At 37.6% G+C, this 22,751-nt stretch overlaps 2 protein-coding genes across 16 annotated transcripts in view; one reads left to right on the top strand and one right to left on the bottom strand.

The window, feature by feature from the left end:
• Positions 1-792: 792 nt before the first annotated feature.
• On the bottom strand, positions 793-13,445 carry slc46a3 (solute carrier family 46 member 3). The gene is made up of 6 exons (XM_038284972.1): positions 13,326-13,445; positions 9,991-10,209; positions 7,166-8,048; positions 4,397-4,480; positions 4,011-4,167; positions 793-937 (listed from the first exon to the last, which is right to left on the bottom strand). Exons 2-6 carry the CDS (start codon positions 10,183-10,185, stop codon positions 802-804), a joined length of 1,455 nt encoding a protein of 484 aa, XP_038140900.1. The 5' UTR covers positions 10,186-10,209; positions 13,326-13,445; the 3' UTR covers positions 793-801.
• A 257-nt stretch (positions 13,446-13,702) lies between these two features.
• Positions 13,703-22,751, top strand: part of synj1 (synaptojanin 1) — a 37,287-nt gene continuing 28,238 nt past the window's right edge. For 6 of the 15 annotated variants that reach the window (XM_038284985.1, XM_038284995.1, XM_038284987.1 and 3 more), the window contains exons 1-8: positions 13,704-13,841; positions 17,468-17,622; positions 17,723-17,809; positions 18,082-18,349; positions 18,523-18,748; positions 19,377-19,460; positions 20,037-20,114; positions 22,545-22,606. In XM_038284985.1, the coding sequence (XP_038140913.1) occupies positions 17,499-17,622; positions 17,723-17,809; positions 18,082-18,349; positions 18,523-18,748; positions 19,377-19,460; positions 20,037-20,114; positions 22,545-22,606 (929 nt within the window). In that variant the 5' untranslated portion in view covers positions 13,704-13,841; positions 17,468-17,498. Of the gene's footprint in view, positions 13,859-17,467; positions 17,623-17,722; positions 17,810-18,081; positions 18,350-18,522; positions 18,749-19,376; positions 19,461-20,036; positions 20,115-22,544; positions 22,607-22,751 lie in introns of all 15 variants that reach the window. The other 9 variants (XM_038284990.1, XM_038284991.1, XM_038284997.1 and 6 more) reach the window with 3 other exon arrangements.

The raw sequence follows: 22,751 nt of genomic DNA, 5'->3' as shown, positions 1-22,751 counted from the left end.
TTGTTGCTGACCATGTCCATCCCTTTATGACCACAATGTACCCAACTTCTGATGGCTACTTTCAGCAGGATAATGCGCCATGTCATAAAGCTGGAATCATCTCAGACTGGTTTCTTGAACATGACAATGAGTTCACTGTACTCAAATGGCCTCCACAGTCACCAGATCTCAATACAATAGAGCATCTTTGGGATGTGGTGGAACGGGAGATTCGCATCATGGATGTGCAGCCGACAAATCTGCGGCAACTGTGTGATGCCATCATGTCAATATGGACCAAACTCCCTGAGGAATGCTTCCAGCACCTTGTTGAATCTATGCCACGAAGAATTGAGGCAGTTCTGAAGGCAAAAGGGGGTCCAACCCGTTACTAGCATGGGGTACCTAATAAAGTGGCCGGTGAGTGTATATATATATATATATATATATATATATATATATATATATATATATATATAGATAGATAGATAGATAGATAGATAGATACACATATATATATATATATATATATATATATCTATATATATATAGATATATATATATAAATTTATATCTATACATATTCTCCTGAGAAAAATTAAGCTCACCTTCTCCTTTTTTTTAGCATTACATGAAATATCTTATTAATTCAAATACATTACAAAAAAAGCACTTGCTTGATTATTGAGCAAATACAAAAAAAATACTACAGGAAAAGCAACCACTGCATTGGAACAAAAAATCAAACAGGTGAGGTAGCGACACACAAAAAAATAAAATCAAAAAAGGGGAAACATACTTTAAAGACAAATAAGATGCTGCTCAGGTGCTGACAGAAGGAGAGCTGAGAAGAGGTCTGGTGTCATCTTCGTTCCCGGCCTGGCCATCCTCCTCAGAGCTTAAATCTTCTGGCTTCCTAGGTTCAGTGGAGACATCTAATCCAATGAATGCCACTGCCCTGAAATGTTTCCAAAGGGGAACAGAAAATAGACATCACCAATTCTGGCCAAAATGGGGGAATCTACAGCGTCGTATTGTTGCATTAGTGATGTTTTTGAAGTTACAAAAAAACAACAGTTATATCACAAAAACAAGAAACAGCAAAGTAAATTAGCTCAATTGTCAAAGTGAAATAATTTCTAATTTAACAACAGACCCAAACATGCATACATGTAGTTAGCATGCATAATTGACTAAAGCAGCAGAATGTAGATATGACTTCCAAACAGTGACTTTGCTGTTTTAAAATGAACCACTGTGTTAAAAAAGAAAGAACAGAGCATGTGATAGATGCTCAGTCTGTTAAGGAGTGTTATGTTTCACACTACAGCTCCCACACTGACTAAGCAGTATCACTTTGTTTTCTAACTTTAACAAGTGTCAGCAAAACATCCCTCGGTTCAATGTTCATGGCACAGCTCAATATGCTTTATACTGTTTGAATTTTCCCCATGTTGCCACAGTACTGCCACAAAGGTAAAAGTAAAGTATTTAATTTGAATTTTGCCTGACAAACCAACAACAAGCAGCACATTCAAGAAGACATACAAAACCTTTTCTGCTCATTGATCATTAGAAATGACTAAAATTCTATCTGATTACATGAAAAGATGCTATGCTAACAGTTCTAAATTAGATTTAGGTCTATATATCTATATTAATATGTGATCATTTTCTAGTCCCTGTAGAAAAAAAAAGAAAAACAATATATAGTATAATAGAAAATGCTTATGCTGCTGCCAACATGATTTGCAGTATGTTAGAAAGGTTATTGTACAGTGTTGGTTTCCCATCACATATTGTTTAGCATGAAGGCCTAAAATCTCCATTTGGTGTTTCCCCACTTGGTTTGTGGAAACTTTTATGGTTCTCATTGAACAATGGTTTTCTTCCTCCCCTTCTTAAGTAAAAGTCTTGTGGAACGCACCTGTTGCAGTTGTCCAGTCAACTCTTTCCACCTGAGCTGCAACTCTCTCTTCCAAATAAGGAATACAATGCGTATTGATATTTTACAGATTTAAAGGGGATTTCATATTTTAGAAAGCTGTGCAAATAAACTTGAGATTTTCTTTTTTAGTTCTATGGAAAATGGATTTGGTTTGAAAGTTGTAGGTCAAATAGGGAACTGTGCCTTCCTCTTTTTTTAATTTTCAAGCAGGATTTCTCTTTTCTACAGAAGTCGAGGGAATCTGCCGTTTGTGACAAAGCAAATGTAAAACAACTCCCTCCATAGGCTTAAACAGGAAATTATGAATCAGATCCTGTTGACTGTTAAGATCATATGTTTTAGTATTGGTGTTGGATTTGCCTATAAATCTATTTTAATTTTATTTTATAATTGAAATCATAACTTAAAAGTTCTAATCTGTGCCAGAAGACACTGGTCATCTATTTCATAATTCAGTCTGTTCTGTGTGCATTTATCAGTATGTTTGATAAAACACAAAAAAAGAGCAGAACTAGAGATGAATCAAGGTAAATATTAACAAATAGGACTAAAATTGGCTCTGGGTGACATGTTCTTTTTTTAAAAAGCTAAACATTCTCAAGTTCTATAATTTTTATTAGAATTTTCAGTTAGATAAAAGTTATTCCTGCCTCAATTCAAGAAAAAAAACAACTAATTTTAAGATAAAATGACTTATTTAGACTTAAAGATTAGATTTTTTATTTGTTTTGCAGTGTAGAAAGCTGTTTGATCAAAACATCAACTAATCAATGAATTAAATGAGGACAAACTTAACCATCATACAGTTTTCATTAATGGAGACAGGGAGAAAACAACTATTTTAAGCAGATAGACTAGTCAAAGGTGCTCCTTTAAGAACTAAACTTTATGGAGGATAAATAATTAGTAGGGATGTGTTTTTATTAAACAGCAGAAAATGTAAAATGAATATAATAAAGACACTTAGCATGTCTCACTTTCTAAGCAGGTGCAAAAAAGAGAAGAAAAAGAGAGATTTCTCAGGGATGGGTCTGAAAGTCAGCATCTCCACTCCGTTATATCAGGACAAATTCCCCTTTTTTGAACTAAAACTCCTCAGCAGGAATTTTTAGACTAAAACGGGATCTCTGTGAAACGACTGAGAATCTGCGTAAATATCAGCCCTGGTCTGCAGAGAAGATCCCTGATCATCCAAGACTTCTAAAAGTTTTATTTTTGTAGCAGGTTTCAGTGTATTGCAGATCTCTGCCCAGGTCCCCTTTGAAAATGATATCCAGATCTCAACGGGGTTTACCTGGTTAAATAAAGAAAATAAAAAAATGTTTTAAAAAGTCTGGATACAGGTAATAGACGTCCTCGCTATGATCTGTTCAAGACTTTCAGGCATTAAAGGGCTCTGTTGAAATACTAGCAGCCATCCGACGGACTCTGCTTCTTGTGGAAAAATGGCAAGAAGTGATGACAGAAAAGCTGCAGGAAGTCCTGCTTGTGGTTTGCCATTAGGCATTTAAGGAAATGAGCAAACATGTGGAGCAGCTGACATCCAAATTAAAAGCAATACTTAACGTCAGACTGCTCACAACATCTCTGCGGTGAAACATGTGGGGCATCATAGTGATGTGAGAATTTTTGTTTCATTTGGTTTTCTAGGCGGAACAGAGAAACTGATTAGAATGATGAGACCATGGATGGAGATTAATACAGGGCAATCCTGGATTATAATCTGTTGGTGGCTGTGAAAGAATTAAGAATGACCAGGAGGTTCACATTTTAACTGGAGGACAACAAAACAATACTTCAGATTAGCGCATTAATAAGTCCTGAAGGAAATCCAATAGAGAATCTTTACTCATTCATTAATTCTTTTCTAATTTGTACTGGAAGAGTTAGAAAGACTTTTGCTAAGTACTATTTCTGTATAAACCTGTTGAGGAATGATTCTGTTTTTAGATCTCTCTTCTGAGAATAGTAGGATTTTATTTGCGTTTTTATCTAGAAAATATATATTTACTTTATAAGAGTCCCACAAAAGCCTGATATGACAGTCTACTCATCTGTTGTAAACACTAAGAAAAGAACTTACCCAAGGGCAGATAAAGGAATGATGCAGAAACCTGCTGCTAAGAGGAAGTTAAAACCAGAGTACCATCCCACCGTGGCAGCATAGATACTATTGAAGACTGCAGATCCAACGTTGTTAAATAAGCTCTCCAGGAAGGAAAGATAAGCAAACAGGGCTCCTAACAAAACCAAACAAAAAAAAAGGATTCAATGAAGCATAACAGTACAAACTTTGCTCAAATATTACATTCTTTTAGTCACTTTAACATCTTCTAGGATAAACAGAAACTTTAAGTGGCCTGTTTTTCAAGTGTATGTTGAGATTTTAAAGAACATGACACAAATCAGTGGACTCTGACTCTTTAAACAAGGACATGGTTCCATGGTCCGTGTCCTAAACCCACTCACCCTGCTCAGACTTGGAGACAATCTTTGACATCATCGAGCGCAGAACAGGGAAAGGCATGATGGAGAAAAGCATGGGGACTCTGACTGCAATACACAAATACCACAATTAAAAGCAGAAATCTAATGGAAGGTGTTCTTCAACTGCAGAAGCATAAAGCTGGTGACAGAAATCAGTGTTTCTGAGCTTCTAAATCTTTCAAAAGTCCTCTTGCAGTGATATATCCAAAACAAACAAAGCATACATAAGTGAATAAACAAGGCAGATAAGACGTCAAAATTACAAACACTATAAAGCTTACAGTTCAATCATGTAATAAAAACCTGTAACCTCAGTAGCTTTCAGGCTTGTAAACACTGTCAATCTGTAACCAAAGACTGTAATTTATGTTTTTACATTTATTTAATTCCTGTTCAGGTTTATAAAACCTGATAAATTTGTTAAAACATGCATTGTAAGTAAAGTTCTTGGCATTTTTATTTTTTTATTTTCTATTCCTTTAATCTCTTCACTATTTTGAGGATCGACAGATAAATAATCAAATAGCAAAGTGTTCTTGATAGGAGATCACAATTTGAACAAAGTGAAGCTAAACTTCTTTTATTTTATATGCAAATTGTCTTTCATGTTTTTACAGAATTGGCAAATTGCTATCTGAATGTGTTCTTATTTCAGCAAATTACATATTAAATAGTTTGTATAATTCAGTCGATGATTATTGGATTAGCAATTTGGTGAATATTTTAATAGATTCATCTCAATTAATCAGATTAAATATTTTCAGCTCTGCAAGAAAACACTCAGAAAACAACAAGTTCTAAACCTTGAACTGAAAAGTGTGGAATAGACCTGCTTTTTGCATTTAACTGAAAGACACATGTTTCATAGTTTGTATTTAATTAAGATTTTCTTACACTCTAAACTCCAACTTTGATTAAATGCTTCAATTGGTAAATAATAGGGATGCACGATATTGGGATTTTGGCTGATATCCGATATGCCGATATTTTAAAACTCATGTAGCCGATAACCGATATCAATACCGATGTTAAAGCTGGACAAAAATAAGTAGTCATTGAAAATAGCAGTTTTGTTATCCATTTCTGACACTTTGAAAAATAATATACTCAAATATATTTTCATATGCTGATATCAAATAGATTTTTAAAAACGCGGTATCGATCTATTTTACTTTTTAAAATCTCGTGAAATTTCATCGTTCTGTTACAAACTCTCGTGATATTTTGAAAATTCTTGTGAGATTTTGTTAGTAAAATAGATCGATGCCGCGTCAATATATCAACATATAAAAATATGGCAAAATTTCATGAATTTTCGGGGGATTTCGTAGCATAACGATGACATATAGCAATATTTCATTAGTAAAAGAGATTGATATGGTGTTTTTAAATGGCAATATATCAGCATATGAAGATATTGTGATATTTTAATGTATCAATATTTTTTCCCTCATCTTTAGAAGTTTTTAAGTCTGTAAAAAAGAAGTTTTTGAGGAAGAAGAAGAAGTAGTATTTTTTTTTTTTTTTTTAGACTTTAGAAACTCAGAAGCTGATCAAATATCGGGTTAAATATCGGTGGGGTGGCCGATGTCCGATATTCAGTTTTAAGGCCGATACAGGCCGATACCGATAGGGGGCCAATTATATCGTGCATCCCTAGTAAATAATTCAATGAAGTTTGCCCAAATGAACTTATTCATTTTGGCAACTTATAAAATAAGAGTCAAGTTGGATCAGCTTGATTTAATTATTTGTCACCAATTGAAACAATTCATTTAGGTTGGCGCTGAATTCTCTTTTTAAAGTGTACAGTATGTTCAGCAATATAACACTGAACTTGTATATGTAGTATCTAAGATGACCAGCAATTCACAGAGCAATTCAAAATGGTTTACAATCAAATCAAGAACCAATTCTAAAAAAAGAAAAAAAAACTTTTAGGCAGTATAATACGGTACTTCAAGTCTGATTTTGTCTGATTGATGTCATGGCAATTGAAGCAGGTAGTAGAGTGGTATGGTGCTAAATCCTGCAGGAAAATTTAAATAAATCATCCTCAGAGAGTATAGAAGAAGAAAGCATGAGGGTTCCATAGTTTCCTGACAGACATCTGCGCTTGTTTCGGAACTGACTAAACATATAGATCTAACACGATGGTATGGCCCCCCCAAATCATCACTGACTGTGGAAACTTCACACTAGACCTCAAGATTTCTGGCTTATGCTATGCTGCACTCTTCCTCTTGCCTATGAGACAATAATATCAAATGAATAACAGAATTTCACTTTCATCTGATCAGAGGACTTTGGACCGCAAAGGAAAAGCCCAGTTATTTTATTACGTAGTCCAGGCAAGACGCTTCTGATGTCTTTAGTTTGGGAGTGGCTTAACACATTTAATAAAGGCGAAGCTCATGTCCCATGTGTGTATATCTAGAAGCATGGACTCCAGCATCAGCCCAAGCCCTGAGAATCTTCCAACACTGTTGAATGATTGTGGTATGGTTAAAAATCCTCTCAGGGCTGCATTTATTTCATTAACTTGTGAATATTTTTTCCATTCATATGCTTGGATAAAGCCCGATTACAGCTGACAAAAAAACACTTAAAATATTTGTAACAAAGCAAATTATTTGGGTTTTAATTATCGGGTGAAATTACAGATTTAAATCAATATTTGAGTGAATACATGTATAATACATGTATATAAAGTTTACCCACTTTAACTGGACTTTAGTAGCATATACTCACCTAAAAACATCAGCAATGTGGTTTTTGCAAACGCCAACAGGATCAGTCCTGACGCCACAGAAAGGATCCCCAGCATGACAATAAGCACCTGTGGAACGCCGCAGTACGTGAACGCTGATACTCCCAGGAAACTGGTCAGGAAGACGGTGGTGGACAGTGCTGAGCCATAGCCGATCAGAATCTCAGTCCAGCACAGCGGCTCATTAAGCTCGTAAAGCGTCACCAAAGAGATGCCTCCGATATAGGCAAAAGTGAAGCTCGTGAAGATGATCATCAAAAGGGTCAAAACTGTTTTACACCTGTAGCTTGCCTTGGCAAAGATCTGGCAGAGCCCAAACACCAACAGTCTCAGTGAAGTCCGCTGGGAGGACCCGTCTAGCTCACTGCCATCAGTGGGAGACTTTTTCACAGTCTCCTCTAAAATAAACACTGCATAGATTAAGATCAAACACTGGCACAATGCTGAAGTCAGGAAGGGCCAATTAAACCCTGCAGCTCTCAGAAAGTAACCTGTAGATATGGCAGCCACACCAGACAACAAACCAATCATCATATCCACTCCAGCCATCCGCATCGTCTTCTGCCGGTCATCTTGGCACAAATCCGCTATGTAGGCAAAACAGCCACCCAGGAAAGTACTGATGCCCCCAAACAGAGAGCTGAGGAACGACGAGCCAATGAGAAGGTAGACGTTGAGCTCAAAGAAGGACACGGTGAGGAAGGTGGAGGTATAGATCAGCGTGCCTATCAGAGGCATGATGATGGAGATTTTCCGTCCTCCCCGGTCGCTGTAGGCCACTACGATAAGGGTGACGATCAGAGACGGGACTGTAGAGAGGAGCTCCGAGTAAAGGGAGAACAGAGACGCCTGCTTCTGCACCTCCTAGGGAAGCAAACAGATAGAGCTTGGGTTAGAACAAAATCAGTGCCTGAGAATAAAGTTGTGGACGTCTGAGAAAACGAACATACAGAGCAAAAACAATTTCTGCTGCTTAAGTCAGAAGTTGATTATTACAAATGAAATAAATCTACCTACAACTTATTTTTATAGACATTATGGATCACTGCTAAAATATCTGATGAATTATGTAGCATTTAAACATTTTGCCATCCTGACGAAGAGAGCAGCACAGAGCTGAGGTCTTTACGCTTTGATATTCAAGGTATAGTGGAGGATTTTCAGGAATTTTTGAAAAGACTTGCCCTCACCGCTTTAAAAAAAATAATAATGCACATACACATCTCTGTGCATGTAAATAGTAAACATGTGTGAAAGCATGCACGAGCCCACTTCTCCTCGTGTACGGTCTGTTCAAAAAGTTGCTGTTTGCATCGCTCATAGAAGCTTACTTTCCAAAAGAAGATTTGCATTTTTTCCACTATGTCAAACTCACCACCGGTAAATGTAAATGGGGAAGAGCACTTAGGACGGCCTTACATAAACATATCACCAGAATCATTGACAATTAGGGGGACCACTTATTTAGATGATCCACTCGGAAAAAGAACATCCTCCACTATACCTTTAAGTTGTTAAATCGAATATATTATTTATTCATTGGTAAAAAAATGAAATACGTATACCAGTTGTGCACATAAATTGAGATTTTAGGTTGGTTGGTAGGTATGAAGTGTAGTGGGGCTACCTGCTACTATAGAAGGCCTGCAGTCACTTGCTTAGCAGACATGCTATGTAATTGCATTTTCTAAAAAATAGTAAAAATTTTTATACCCTTTAAGACCGAGAGAGAATTGGTTTTCAAAACCTATGGAGATACTTCCAAATAAATGGATTAGTCTCTCTTATAATTAAAGGGGAAAATCAAATAGACTTCTGGTCAGCTGCCAGGTAGTTAAAGAAAGATCAACACCACTTTAATATTTGCTCAAAAGATCTATAAAATAAACCTGCAAAGTCAGGACACTTCCTTCGAATCTGGTATATTTTTTTAAATACCTTTTAAATACCTAACAGGCACAGCATGACAGAAAAAAATCAGTTAGAAGGTTTAATATGTTTAAAGCCTTGGTCTGACAAGTTATAACACCAGTGACAGAGATGGCAAAACATATGAGAACATGAGAGGTTTTGCTTAAGAAAAAAGAAATGGAACAAAACCCCACTGCTATGCAGGTGCAGTTAAAGCAGCTGTAATGTCTATAGTTAAAAAAACAACATATAAAACAGGTTATTTGAGTCTGAGCGTGTTTCACTTCCTTGTTCTATTTTTAAAGTAAAAGGCAGCATGACGTCCCAAAATGTTGATAGTCCAACAACGCATACTTCCTCTAATCTGTTTAAAATCTATTTGTTTCGGGTAAGTTGCTGATTGCAAACTCAGAAGGGCTGACATGAAACTACAGTACGCTGTTAGTTCACAGTCAAGTCAAGCTCAGAGGGATAAGCTATTGATTACATGTATCTACAAAAACATGATTCTGATGTTATTTACAACAACAACAAAAAAATGCTGCAATAAATAAAACAAACTCTAATTTTTTTCGTATCAAAACAACAAACTTCAATCTAAATACTTATTATGTGACTCCTAAATGCTGTTGGTTGTCCTGAAATCCATTTATGGGGAAGACTAGAAATGTTTATGGTAAAAAAATAAACAGCCTTTACTTATATAGCACTTTATTACATCCAAGGATGCCAAAAAGTTTCTCATCAGATGTTCTATTTTTACTGTGAATAGAGCCTTTATTCTTAGCTTTATTAGCTCAATGTAAAATCCAACTAAAATTGTTCTAAATAAGATTATCTGACAAAATTCCAGGCGATGGATGCATCATTTTACTGCCTGTAGTTCTAAACTAACCTTATGGAAGTCAGTGTGGTTGCTGCTCCTGTTAGTTGGAGCACATCTGGAGGTGTTGTCAGACACAGGATAGGTGGTGTTGGTCAGCTGCTGCCAAAGCCGCCTGTACACATACTGCTGCACAAGAGGGTAGGTGAGAAAGCTGCTAAACGCATACAGAGCCACCACTGGCTCCACCAGGTAAAGCCGCTTCATGTTGAAGAGGATAAATTAAAGTTCCTGAAAAAAAGGATAGGAAAAAATTATATTTAGATATGAAAGCCCGGAAACTGTGAGACTAATCTCTATAGGTTCTAGCCTTTTTTTCACCGGTATAAATTATCTCTCAATAGAAACAGTGATCATTAGGAACCAGAATAGATCACGGAATTCCTTTAGGATTATAGAAAATGCAACAATTTTTAAAGCACTTTGATGGGGGAAATAAATTACGGACTTTTACTCCATGTGAATTACAGCTAATAATATTAAGGGGAGTGTTGGCATAGTGGTTAGAGCAGTGCGCTTGTGCTCTGTGAAGGTTGCAAGTACCCGGTTCGATTCCTCATAGCCTGCACTCTGGGACCCTTAACCCTACACTGCTCCACAGGCGCCGCACGATGGCAGCCCACTGCTCCCCAAGGGGATGGGTTAAAATACAGAGAGTGAACTTCTCCCATGTGAAATTAATAAAGGTCTTTTATATTTTTTTAAGGTGAGTGGCGGCCTAGTGGTTGGAGCATTGTTCTTGAAATCCAGAGGTTCTTAGTTCAAGCCCCACTCCTACAGACTACCACTCTGGGTCTCTGAGCAAGACCTTTAACCCCACCCTGCTCCCAGGTTGCCTCACAATGGCAGACGTCCCAAGTCTCCCAGAAGTTCAGAGAGTCTCCCTGATATCGATAGTTGCTCACGGATGCCCGCGAGTCGGATAAATTATCCCGATTTTACACTCTGCAAGGTGGTGTTTTTTTTATGCAAGTGAGAGCGTGCAGGAAATAATTCATGCATCATGTGCAGATTAGAACTACTTCAATTGCGCAGACAACAAGAGAGTGTGGGGTGTGGGGAGGAGGTTGCTGGTGAAACCTGTGCAGCGTATCTGTCCAAAGCCATGCTCTGTTCAACCAGCGTTCCAGGCGACTGGTTGTCAGAGAGCTGATTGGATCAGTCCGATAAGTTTCTCTGGTTACTCTCTGGCAGTCACCTAGTTACCACTCAAAGCTGTGCATCTTGTAAAACGGCAGAGGCTGAATCCTTGAGTAAAAAATGAAAATATCAGACTAATTTTACAGCAGAATTTACTAAAGTATATCCACGTCTAGTGAAGGTGAGGAACAGTGGTGGATCTAGACCAAATGTACCAGGGGGCCAGGAGGGGCGCAACATGTTTTCATGGGGGCACAGAAAAGCATGAAATAAAAAACAGAGCAAGGGATTCAAATATATTAATATAGCTGCATGAAGTGAAACTTCCTTTCAATTAGGTTCAATAGAAATTATATTTCTTATTAGGTCAATATACATTTATAATTTAGGAATTTTACATTTTTTTTATTAATTTAAGTTAAAACTACTGTTTTCTATCAAAATTGAATCAGAACTCAAGAAAAACTGTTAAATTAATCTGTAAATATTAGAGAACTTTTTTTCAATTTGTTGTGAAAAAAAGAAAAACATTTAGCAGATGAAAACTGGGATCCTATCTCAGTACCACTGAAGCTATCACCTTACTGATTTTGAATAATTAGTAAAACAGAATTTGTAAAGAAAAAGAATGAAATAGATCCAAAGGACCAATCAGTAACCATGTCTGTTCCAGCACATATCATCATTAGAAATTCTGGGCCCCGTTGGCCCCTGTCTAGAACCGGCCATTGGGGAGGAAGGATGACACCGTGGCGAGGTGCACTATATGCTAAAGTCCATGAAAAACAGAAAGCACAACCAATGTTCAAGGCTGCAAGATTGAATGTATTGAAAATTAAAAATAAAAGACCAATACTGTTCTGTTTTGTGTTTAAGAAATTACTTTTAGTTAATAAACAAGAAGTTGCTGGCCTTAAGTGTGTATGTATGGGGCCTCCCTGAAATTAGTTTTTGGAACTTGGGATGTCTGCAATGGCAGCCCACTGCTCCCCAAGGGGATGGGTGAAATGCAGAGAGTTAATTCTGTTGCTCTGTACTTGTGACGTGTAATGACAATAAAAGCTGAAAAAAAAAAGACATCAAAAGAGGAAGGTTAGCGGTTACTAATGTAGTATTAATAAAAACCATGTTGGAAAATTGACCTTAGGAGAACTGAAACACATGAAACACAGATTCTGAAACACATTTACATCTTTTGCAGATGGTAGATGTTCAACTTTACCTGACTGAAGCAGGTTTATTTCAATATTCTACTCAACATAGTGGACACCTTTATGGATTTTGAGTGCAAGCAAACTGTGAGAGTGGGCACACTTCCCTTTTGAATGGTAACTGGTACTAATATATAAAAATAACAGCTTTATCTCAAATGGTTTAGAAATAACAGTATTTTGAAGTATGAAATGGATTAAAAAAATTCAGTTTGGTGATTTTTGTGTGTTTCTATATAAAATATAGTTAGATTGTCTACAGCAAAAAAAAAAAAAAGTCAATATTAAAAAGAAATTCCGTTTAACCTTTTTCTCATTTAAACCTAATTTGCTTTCCATAAAGGAAACTATTGTGACTAAGTTTTATATTCAATTTTATATACCAATTATGCTAAGATCACACATTGCAAAGGTGTGATACAAATGTTATAGTATGGCCAGAGTATAATTTAATAACTATAACCAGGGGATTTATTAAGAAAAGACTGAAAATAATTTACAGTAAAAGATAAACAGACTCAAAGCAACGCCTCACATTGATGATTTAACCATGCAAAAAAAGGTCTGACAAATAGCTTTAAATTAAAACACTGATCCATAGTTAATCTTCAAGCGGTTTATGCATAAAGATTTCCCTATTAATGCAACGGATGACAAGGAAAAAATAAAAAAAAACGTTATTTTCCTCTTTCAAACTTCAACTAAGTAAATTCACGATTAAGTAATATCGTAACAACATTTTGGCTAAAGTTATGTGATCGTTTTTATCGTTAGATTATCGCTTAAAATATTTTTTTATGAAATCAAACGTCCTTCAGTAGAGGAGATGACACAATTTAATAATAACACTGTGTTATAATTGACCTGAAGTTGCAGCAAAATGAGCTGGGTCAATTCAATATCATGTAGATTGAGATAGCACAACAAAAGTAGTACCGTGCAGTATTTATTACAATCATAATATATCAGCTTAGACCGTGCAATGACAACACTTACCAGCTTAAATATCCAAACCGATCATGTTATTGCTAAGTAATAGCTTCCTCACACTGCCGTGTTTACGAAAAGAGCTGAAGCTATCTTATATACACAGATGCTCATGGTTATGAAAGCCGGTCGCCCCGCCTCTTTCTATAATCTGATTGGAGGAGAACTCTGCAGTGTTGTCCTGATTGGATGAAATCAACTGTCCATCATGTTTAAAGGAGACGAGTATAATTTCCCCCTTGTTTAAAACTATTAATTTCAGTTAACAGACGTTACTTTAAAGCTTTACCGGTAATGTTTACAATATTTGTCAAAGTTTATTTTTTTAGAGTTTCTTGCAAGATTTTAAAGGTACTTCCGTCAGGCCTTCAGCTTGCTGTCTCTCCAGATATTGTGTTAGAAGGATTACGGTAGCGTCAGATGGGCGTGGCTTGCTTTACGTGGAACATACCACTGCTCCAACACGGCCGTAACACCGGGAAGGATTTTGTTGTGACAGCGGAGCAGCTACCCGGTGGGGAGACGGTAAGACGGGATATACGGTAGCTTATTTCCGATTATAATAATTAAAGCAGAGAGTAAACAAATACAGCTAACATTTATATACGGGCGTGTATGTTTTATGTTATCAGGGATAGCTAAAGACACCGTTAGTAACTGGTAGTTATCATCCCCGGGACGCCGAGATAGTGCCACCATCAAAATATTGAAACCTAGCGAATCATCATAGCTGTCACTGTGATTTAATCTGGCTAACCTGGGTGACCTTACCAGCTATTGGTAGGCTTGTTAAGAACGGCTAACACTTTCCTTACATGAGAGTAATTCATCCACTCCGTTTGATTGCTTTATATCTCTCAAAAATGTAGCATTTTTTGCTAGCTGGTAGGTTAGCGCCTGCTTCGTCTTCTGCAGCTGCGTTGCCAAGTCGTGACTATCAGAGTTAGGGAAGATGATCTGCTACTTCCCCGGCCTTAACTTAAACGTCAACCATCTCATTCTATCTCTTAGTTTCTGTTAAAATAAATATTGGTTTGTAATGTTGTATTTGGGGGGGCAGTCCCCTCACCATTCGCCCACTTTCCCTTTGACTTTGCACCCTAGTTTCTCTCTTGTTCCTGTGATTGTTTGGCAGATTTCTCCTTTTTCACTTTTAGGGAAACGTTTCAAAGTGCAGCAAACTGTCACTTTTTTATTTCAATGTTTATAAAGCAAGCTGGGTTTTTAAGAGTCAAATGGTGAGGATTTACAGGTGCTGGTCATAAAATTAGAATATCATGAAAAAGTTGATTGATTTCAGTAATTCCATTTAAAAAGTGAAACTTGTATATTATATTCATACATTACATAAAAACTCATATATTTCAGATGTTTATTTTGTTTAATTTTGATGATTACAAATGACAACAAATGAAAATCTCAAATTCATCATATCAGAAAATTAGAATATTTTGAAAAGGTTCAAAATTGATGGCCCCTGGTGCCACACTCTAATCAGCTAATTAACTCAAACCACCTGCAAAAGCCTTTAAATGGTCTTTCAGTCTAGTTCTATAGGCTACACAATCATGGGGAAGACTGCTGACTTGACAGTTGTCCAAAAGACGACCATCGACACCTTGCACAAGGAGGGCAAGACACAAAAGGTCATCGCTAAAGAGGCTGGCTGTTCACAGAGCTCAGTGTCCAAGCACATTAATAGAGAGGCGAAGGGAAGGAAAAGATGTGGTCGAAAAAACTGTACAAGCAAGAGAGATAACCGCACCCTGGAGAGGATTGTGAAACAAAACCCATTCAAAAATGTGGGGGAGATTCACAAAGAGTGGACTGCAGCTGGAGTGAGTGCTTCAAGAACCACCACACACAGACGTATGAAAGACATGGGTTTCTGCTGTCGCATTCCTTGTGTCAAGCCACTCTTGAACCACAGACAGCGTCAGAAGCGTCTTGCCTGGGCTAAAGAGAAACAGGACTGGACTGCTGGTGAGTGGTCCAAAGTCATGTTCTCTGATGAAAGTAAATTTTGCATTTCCTTTGGAAATCAAGGTCCCAGAGTCTGGAGGAAAAGAAGAGAGGCACTTCATCCACGTTGCTTGAAGTCCAGTGTAAAGTTTCCACAGTCAGTGATGGTTTGGGGTGCCATGTCATCTGCTGGTGTTGGTCCATTGTGTTTTCTGAGGTCCAGGGTCAACGCAGCCACATACCAGGAAGTTTTAGAGCACTTCATGCTTCCTGCAGCTGACCAACTTTTTGGAGATGCAGATTTCATTTTCCAACAGGACTTGGCACCTGCACACAGTGCCAAAGCTACCAGTACCTGGTTGAAGGACCATGGTATCCCTGTTCTTAATTGGCCAGCAAACTCTCCTGACCTTAACCCCATAGAAAATCTATGGGGTATTGTGAAGAAGAAGATGCAATACACCAGACCCAACAATTCAGAAGAGCTAAAAGCCACTATTAGAGCAACCTGGGCTATCATAACACCTGAGCAGTGCCACAGACTGATCGACTCCATGCCACGCCGCATTGCTGCAGTAATACAGGCCAAAGGAGGCCCAACTAAATACTGAGTGCTGTACATGCTCATACTTTTCATGTTCATACTTTTCAGTTGGCCAACATTTCTATAAATCCTTTGTTTTTATTGGTCTTCAGTAATATTCTAATTTTCTGATATGATGAATTTGAGATTTTCATTTGTTGTCATTTGTAATCATCAAAATTAAACAAAATAAACATCTGAAATATATGAGTTTGTATGTAATGTATGAATATAATATACAAGTTTCACTTTTTAAATGGAATTACTGAAATCAATCTACTTTTTCATGATATTCTAATTTTATGACCAGCACCTGTAGATCATTTCTGAGACAAGCTGCAAACAGGATGAAGTTTGTGTATAAATATAGATTTAACCCCAGTCTTCTACTTGATCTCTTTGGTACAATAGGTAACTAAGATAAAGGTATTATGTAAAGCATCAGGTGCTGTGTTTTGGTTCTCTTCTGTAGGCTCTGCTCACACATATGCAGTGTCTCACTCTTGACTAGATTTATTGGCCTACTCAGAATCAGAGCAGGATATTTGATAAGATGTGGAAACCTTTAGAAAGATATTATTTTGTTTTCCAACTTTATGATTTGCAGTTGGCCTGATTTTATCTGTTTCATAGTAATTTGTCTATCCAATGACCTTTAGCCTTGGATTTAAAATGACATGATCCAGCTTCAGAGCAACTGGCACAAACTGCAAAAAAACTGACCTAACATTCTTAAAATCAATGTGAATATGTATTAAATAATTGAACATACACTTAACAGGTCCTTGATAACTTTGTCAGTTGCTCATTAACATAGTGAATCAGTCGATTGTGGTATCAACTCTAGATTTCAGCATTTTGGCTTGATAAAGTTGGGCTGATTTGCCTTTTTTTTTTTTTTGACTAAAAATGTTTATGGATTATAGTCCAAAAAAGAGAACTCAAAGTCTTGTTGATGTCAATATAGCAGTAATAGTAAGCCAAAAATAGCTGAAAAAATATCATTGTAGGCTCGATATGAAATCCTGGATGAATCCTGCTTTACATTCACCATTAGGGCTGCTGGTTATGGATATTTACCCTTTGGACAGTATATTAAGCCTTTAAGACTGTATAGTCTTAATTGTGCAGGCCTCTTCAGACTCCTGTTCCTGTGATGGGGGAACTGGAAGTCTTTCACAGTTATCAGATTTTAGTCCAATGGAGCGCCTCAGAGATGTGATGGAACGTTGAGAAATGCATCTTAAATTTTAGCTGAAAAAAACTTCTACTGCTGCAACTGCTTGATGCGCTTAAATCAACATGTACCAAAACCTTTGGTGGAATGTTTTAGACTTTTTGTTGCAAAATGCACTTTTATGAGTTTGATTTAAAAAAAAAAAACAACAGATCAAGTTTGGGACATGTGCTTTGATGAATTAATAATATAACATATTAATTGAATTACTTTCTGTTTTATCATAATTTAAAATCCATCCAACATCCTGCAGTCCATGATTTCCTCTTCATATGTTTTAGTCCTTAGAAAAAAAGTTATTCACTAACCTTTCATCTTAAAAATGTGGACGCCTGACACAGGAGTTTATTTGCTTCCTTTGGTTTCCAGGTAAAAACAGTATTTTCCCCTTGGATCAGCCATGGCCTTCAGCAAAGGATATCGTATTTATCACAAGCTGGATCCACCGCCTTATAGTGTCATAGTGGAAACGAGGACCAGGGAGGAATGTCTCATGTTCGAATCAGGAGCTGTTGCCGTTTTGTGTGAGCCATCTTGTTCATCTTTAAACTCCATCCTTGGGCGGTTCAGTGGTAGTATGACACTTAGGATGTCCTGCTAATTATGTTTTTCTTTCTCCTCTAGCGGCAGCAGAAAAGGAGACCATTAAAAGTACCTATACCAGGATCTTTGATGCATATGGAATTCTGGGAGTTCTCCGGCTTAACCTTGGTAGGAAAACAGAAAATGACTTTTCCCTAAATGGCTAATGTCAAGTGCAGCTATAAAGCCCCTCTGGTTCGTGTCAGTTAGTCATAAGCTGCTTTCTGCCATCCCACGTACGACCTGGAAGGCTCTTGTTATCACAACAAGGGACCAGGATCGTGAAAGGTTAAAGCTCAGTCTTCTGGAGGGCTGAGATTAGACTGGCTGCTGAATTCCTCCTAAGCAGAACTGCATCAAATTGCAGTTAACCACCTGCTTTTGTTCTGTTAATATTCCAGGTGACTCCATGCTCCACAGTCTGGTGGTTGTGACTGGATGCAGCTCTGTAGGAAAGGTGCAGGATTCAGAGGTCTTCAGGGTCACGCAGACAGACTTTATATCTCTGAAGAATGATCCAGCTGATGAGGACAGGATTGCTGAGGTCCGCAAGGTCCTAAACTCCGGTCACTTTTACTTTGCCTGGTCTTCCACTGGAGCCAGCATGGACCTAAGTCTCAACGCACACCGCAGGATTCTAGAGGACACCACAGACAACCGCTTCTTTTGGTAGCAACCTTAAAATCTAACTATTTAAAGTTCATAGAAAGGCCTTTAGGCATATATTTGGCTTTCAAATGACCTGGAATGAGAAAGCTAGCATATATGCAAAAATGGATTCTGCTGGGTTATTTTCTATTTTTTTTTTAATTAGATCTCTCTCCCTCTTTATAAATAACAAGGAACCAGTCTCTGCACTTGCACCTTAAACACTATGGAGTTAACTGTGATGACTGGCTGCTGAGGCTGATGTGCGGCGGCGTGGAGATCAGGACTATCTACGCAGGCCACAAACAGGCCAAGGCTTGCATCTTCTCTCGCCTGAGCTCGGAGCGAGCCGGGACACGATTCAATGTCCGAGGAACCAATGATGACGGGCAAGTGGCCAACTTTGTGGAGACGGAACAGGTTAGTCGCAGCTCTTCCAGACTGAAAAGTGGCTGCTTAGAATACTGGATGGGTGCATTCTGTAAACCAGTCAGTCCATTTTTAAGTTGCTATAAACTAAACCTTCCAATATTATATCTATTGCAATGTGGCTTTAATTTTAGCGCTTTTTCTTTGCAAACTGTAGCTTATGTTTAACGCACCTTGCGGATCAGACTATTTTAGTAATGACACTTATTAGCTCATAAGTCAACGGTTTCTATATCAGTGAATACATTTTATACATATAAATATTACTTTTCAATAATGATGATAGACTTTTTGTAAATACTCAAAACATGAAACTGAGCTTTTAAAGTCATTGTACTTAGAGAATCTCAAAGCTTTGTTTTATTGTTAAATGTGTTGCCAAGTTTCCGTCGACAGATTTTAATCTTGTTTTCATATTAAATGATTATAGGTTTTCTACCTTCGTGTTTCTTCTGATAAAAGGGAGAATCATTGTAATCATTTTTTTGTTGGAAAGTCTACTAAATGAATTTAGCGAATAAACTATCGGCCTAATTATGTTGCCTTTCTTTCTTGTTCTGAATGTTCTTTAAAACATCTGATCAATTAGTCGTGTGACAAAAGTTTTCCTTTTTTTAAGGCTATTTTCCTGGATGATAAAGTCTCCTCCTTCATCCAGATCCGGGGCTCCATTCCTCTTTTCTGGGAACAGCCGGGAATCCAGGTACTGAAAGTGTCTTATAGCACCATCGATTATGTCAGGCTTTTATTGAACTCAGGAGACAGTTGTGATAAGTGATAGTGGATACTGCCACCATAGTTGGGACAGTCAATATCATTTCCTGTGACAGTGTGTGTTTGCAGTGTTTCTCCTAAGGTTCCCAGTCAGTCAGGGTCTTGGCACCTCCTATTTCATTCATTCCTGCTTCCATGTTGTGTTTGTTATAAAACCTTTACTCAATTTCACATATTATAACCCTGAACAGTCTTTTTAGTGGATGTTATTTGTTATAAAGTTAAAGAAAATATTCCTAATGGCTGATTTTAAGTAAAGTATAGAGAACCTTTTTATAAATAACAGGTTTGTAGGGAACATCTCTTTAGCAGGTAAGAAAACTTCCCAATTTGTCCCATTTATAGCTTAAGAAAGCTTAAAAAAGTCCAGTATGAAGCAACCAAATGTACAGTGGTATTTAATAACAAACACCCATTAGTTACATAAAAGTTAAACAGAAAAACAAGTTCTTGTCACAGCAGATGCCTTTATACCAGTTTTAACTCCTTTTGTCGCTGTGTTCAGAAAAAGTCCATTAAGGGTGTTTTGTTGCACCTACATGAGAATCGGCACCCTAATGGACTGGATGAAAACCCCCACCTGGTATAACCTTTTTTGTTCAGTTTTGTTTTGCGTCTCTTTTTGTTTGTTTGTATTTTTTTTTATATAATTTTTGGGTGGGTGGGGGCTCTGCTGCTCTTGCTGCTGCTTTATTGCTGCAGATAGGCATTCTTCTGTGCAATGTCAGAGTTCATGGGCGGAAAATCAAATGTCAAGCTTCCTAATAAATGTTTAGTTCCGCTCCTCTTTAAGGCACCTGTCCAGGAAATACCATTTTGATCATATCTCAACTTCCATTTATGTCCTCACAGCTGACCGTGTTACAGCAGCCTTAGTCTAGTTTATCTGCTCCCGTCCTGACATTGCACAGATTGGTACTTTAGATAGGAACGTGGGGGAGGTTAATGATAGTAATAGTGGTTGGTAAAGGGCCTTTTTTCTGTTTTTCTCAGCTCCCAGACTTCTTGGGTCAGGTGAGAGAGTCTGGTCTGAAAACAACCTCTAACCACTTCATCTGATTTTCTCCAATATTCCCACAGCAGCTGGATCCACGTTAACCTCTAACAACAGCAATCTGCTGCAGGAAGCTAAGACTGTATCAGACCCCTATTCAAGGCCACTTTACTCAAAACACAAATTAGTGGGCTTGGGGTTGTTTTCAGACACAAGGGTAGTCCTCCTGCTTTGACGCACCTTTTAAGCTCTCCCCTTCTACCCGTCGTGGCTTGTAGGCTATCCTCTTTATGCCCTCTGATAAACTACCTGAGCAGGAGGGGTTAATTTAGCTGTATTTAAAGGTTGAGTTTTCTTCCAAATATTTGCTACCCCTAGAAGAAGAAAAAAACTGTAATTTAGCGTTTTTATCATTAGCTATGCAATGCAAAAACCTGGCAAGATAGTCAGTAGGAGTAGTTAAAGTCACGTTCATTGTTGTATTTTTAATGCAGATACCTTTTATTAAATCAGAACATCTTGAACTTATTCTTGGTTTTGATATTTATAACTTATAGATCAAATAAAAAACTGCTTGCTTTGTGAACAGTTTGTTCATATACCTAATTTTGCTTAGATTACTGCAGCAGTGCTACATAGTATTAAGGGTGATCAGCTTGTGGTGTCACTGAGCTGTTAGCGAAACCCAAGCAGCTCTTATAGCGATCATCTGTATTGTTGGATTTTGGTCTCTTATTTCACAATCCTCCTTAGATTCAGTCTTAGACTTTAGTTTAGGTCAGTTTGCTGAACAGTTTTCTTCACTCAGGAGACCTATTTTTGTGGTCCAGAGATGTTTTGACCTGTTCAAGAGTGGCTTTACAAGATATAGGATATAAATAAAGCTTTCTCTCAAAGGCTATCTCTTTCTCCACAACACTTTTTCCTTCCACTCAACTTTTTAATCTAAGTGCTGTGAACAACCTTATTTTTTATATACTGCGTTTTGTGGTTTATCATCTTTGCAGATGGTTTGGCGCCCGTCTGCTGGACGACATGCGACCACCTTCCTGATGATTCAGTTGGCCATAACGGAACATTTATTTTAAAATTCGCTTTTAGGATTTCTGACATTTTTCTAGTTGTTCTTAGATCCCACAAAATACATATTTTAAACAACGCTCTAATTTATTGAGCTACAACTATGGCTCTGTAGGAAATAATTTACATGCTGAAAGATGCAAATGTCATGCTACGCTAACAAAGATGAATTTTAGTTACATCTATCTTCGATACCTGACAGTGTAAAAGATTGCATTTATTAAGATTTTTCTGATTGTTTTTATGTTATAAACTAAGTGACAGAGTTCAGGTCTGGACTGTCCCACAACAGCCTGATTGGTTTCAGATATCCTCTCAGGAAGTTGTTAAATATGCAGCCGCTGGACCTGCATGACCGGCATGAAAGAAAAGGAGTCACAATGGCCGCAGTGTGGTTTACAACCGCACTGTTCAAATATAGATCTATGCAAACTGCAAAGAAGCTACCACTAGCTTTCATCCTAGTGGTATCCATACAGACAGAAATGAAGTGAAAGTAGAAAATGATTTTCCAGTAGCATATATATCGTTGATGGGAATATTAAAGAGACAACAGGGAACAGACTTCCTTGTTGCTGCTAGTGTTAGCTGTTCTTGCTAAGCCTCAGTAGGTTTAGTTGCACAGATTTGAATTGAGTTCCCTGATTCGGTGCCAGCTGGTTGTATTAGATTTGTTGATGGAACAGCAAGACTATGATCTTGGGAAGGGAGGTGTTGGAGAGATGATGAGATTTCTCTGCTGCTCAGTGTCACCATGTTGCTCCTGTCCCACTCTATTCTGTCTCTATTTTAAAGTCAGCTGAGACCTCATCTGTCTGTTTCCAGTGCTGCACCCATGTCTTTTCCACATTCTCAGGTTTTCGGGGCATCCTCACCATATGCGTTGAATTTTTTTTTTTTATCTATCAAATAAGGACGCTGTTGTTTGTGTCTTTGCAGGTGGGTTCCCATCGTGTCAAACTGTCAAGGGGATTCGAAGCAAACGCACCTGCTTTTGAAAGGTAATAAAATGTTAAGCATTTATTTTGTGAGCGACTTTTTTCGCATTTCTCTCTTGCTTTATTTGATTTCCACCAGATTAATAAACTTCTCAATATCTATGCATGTTTGACAGCAGGGGAGGCTTCCAGCCAAAACATTCTCTTT

Source organism: Cyprinodon tularosa, unplaced genomic scaffold (genome assembly GCF_016077235.1).
Source record: "Cyprinodon tularosa strain WSP-4 unplaced genomic scaffold, ASM1607723v1 ctg205, whole genome shotgun sequence".
NCBI classification, from domain to species: domain Eukaryota; kingdom Metazoa; phylum Chordata; class Actinopteri; order Cyprinodontiformes; family Cyprinodontidae; genus Cyprinodon; species Cyprinodon tularosa.
This window is presented reverse-complemented; position numbering and strand designations above follow the sequence as displayed.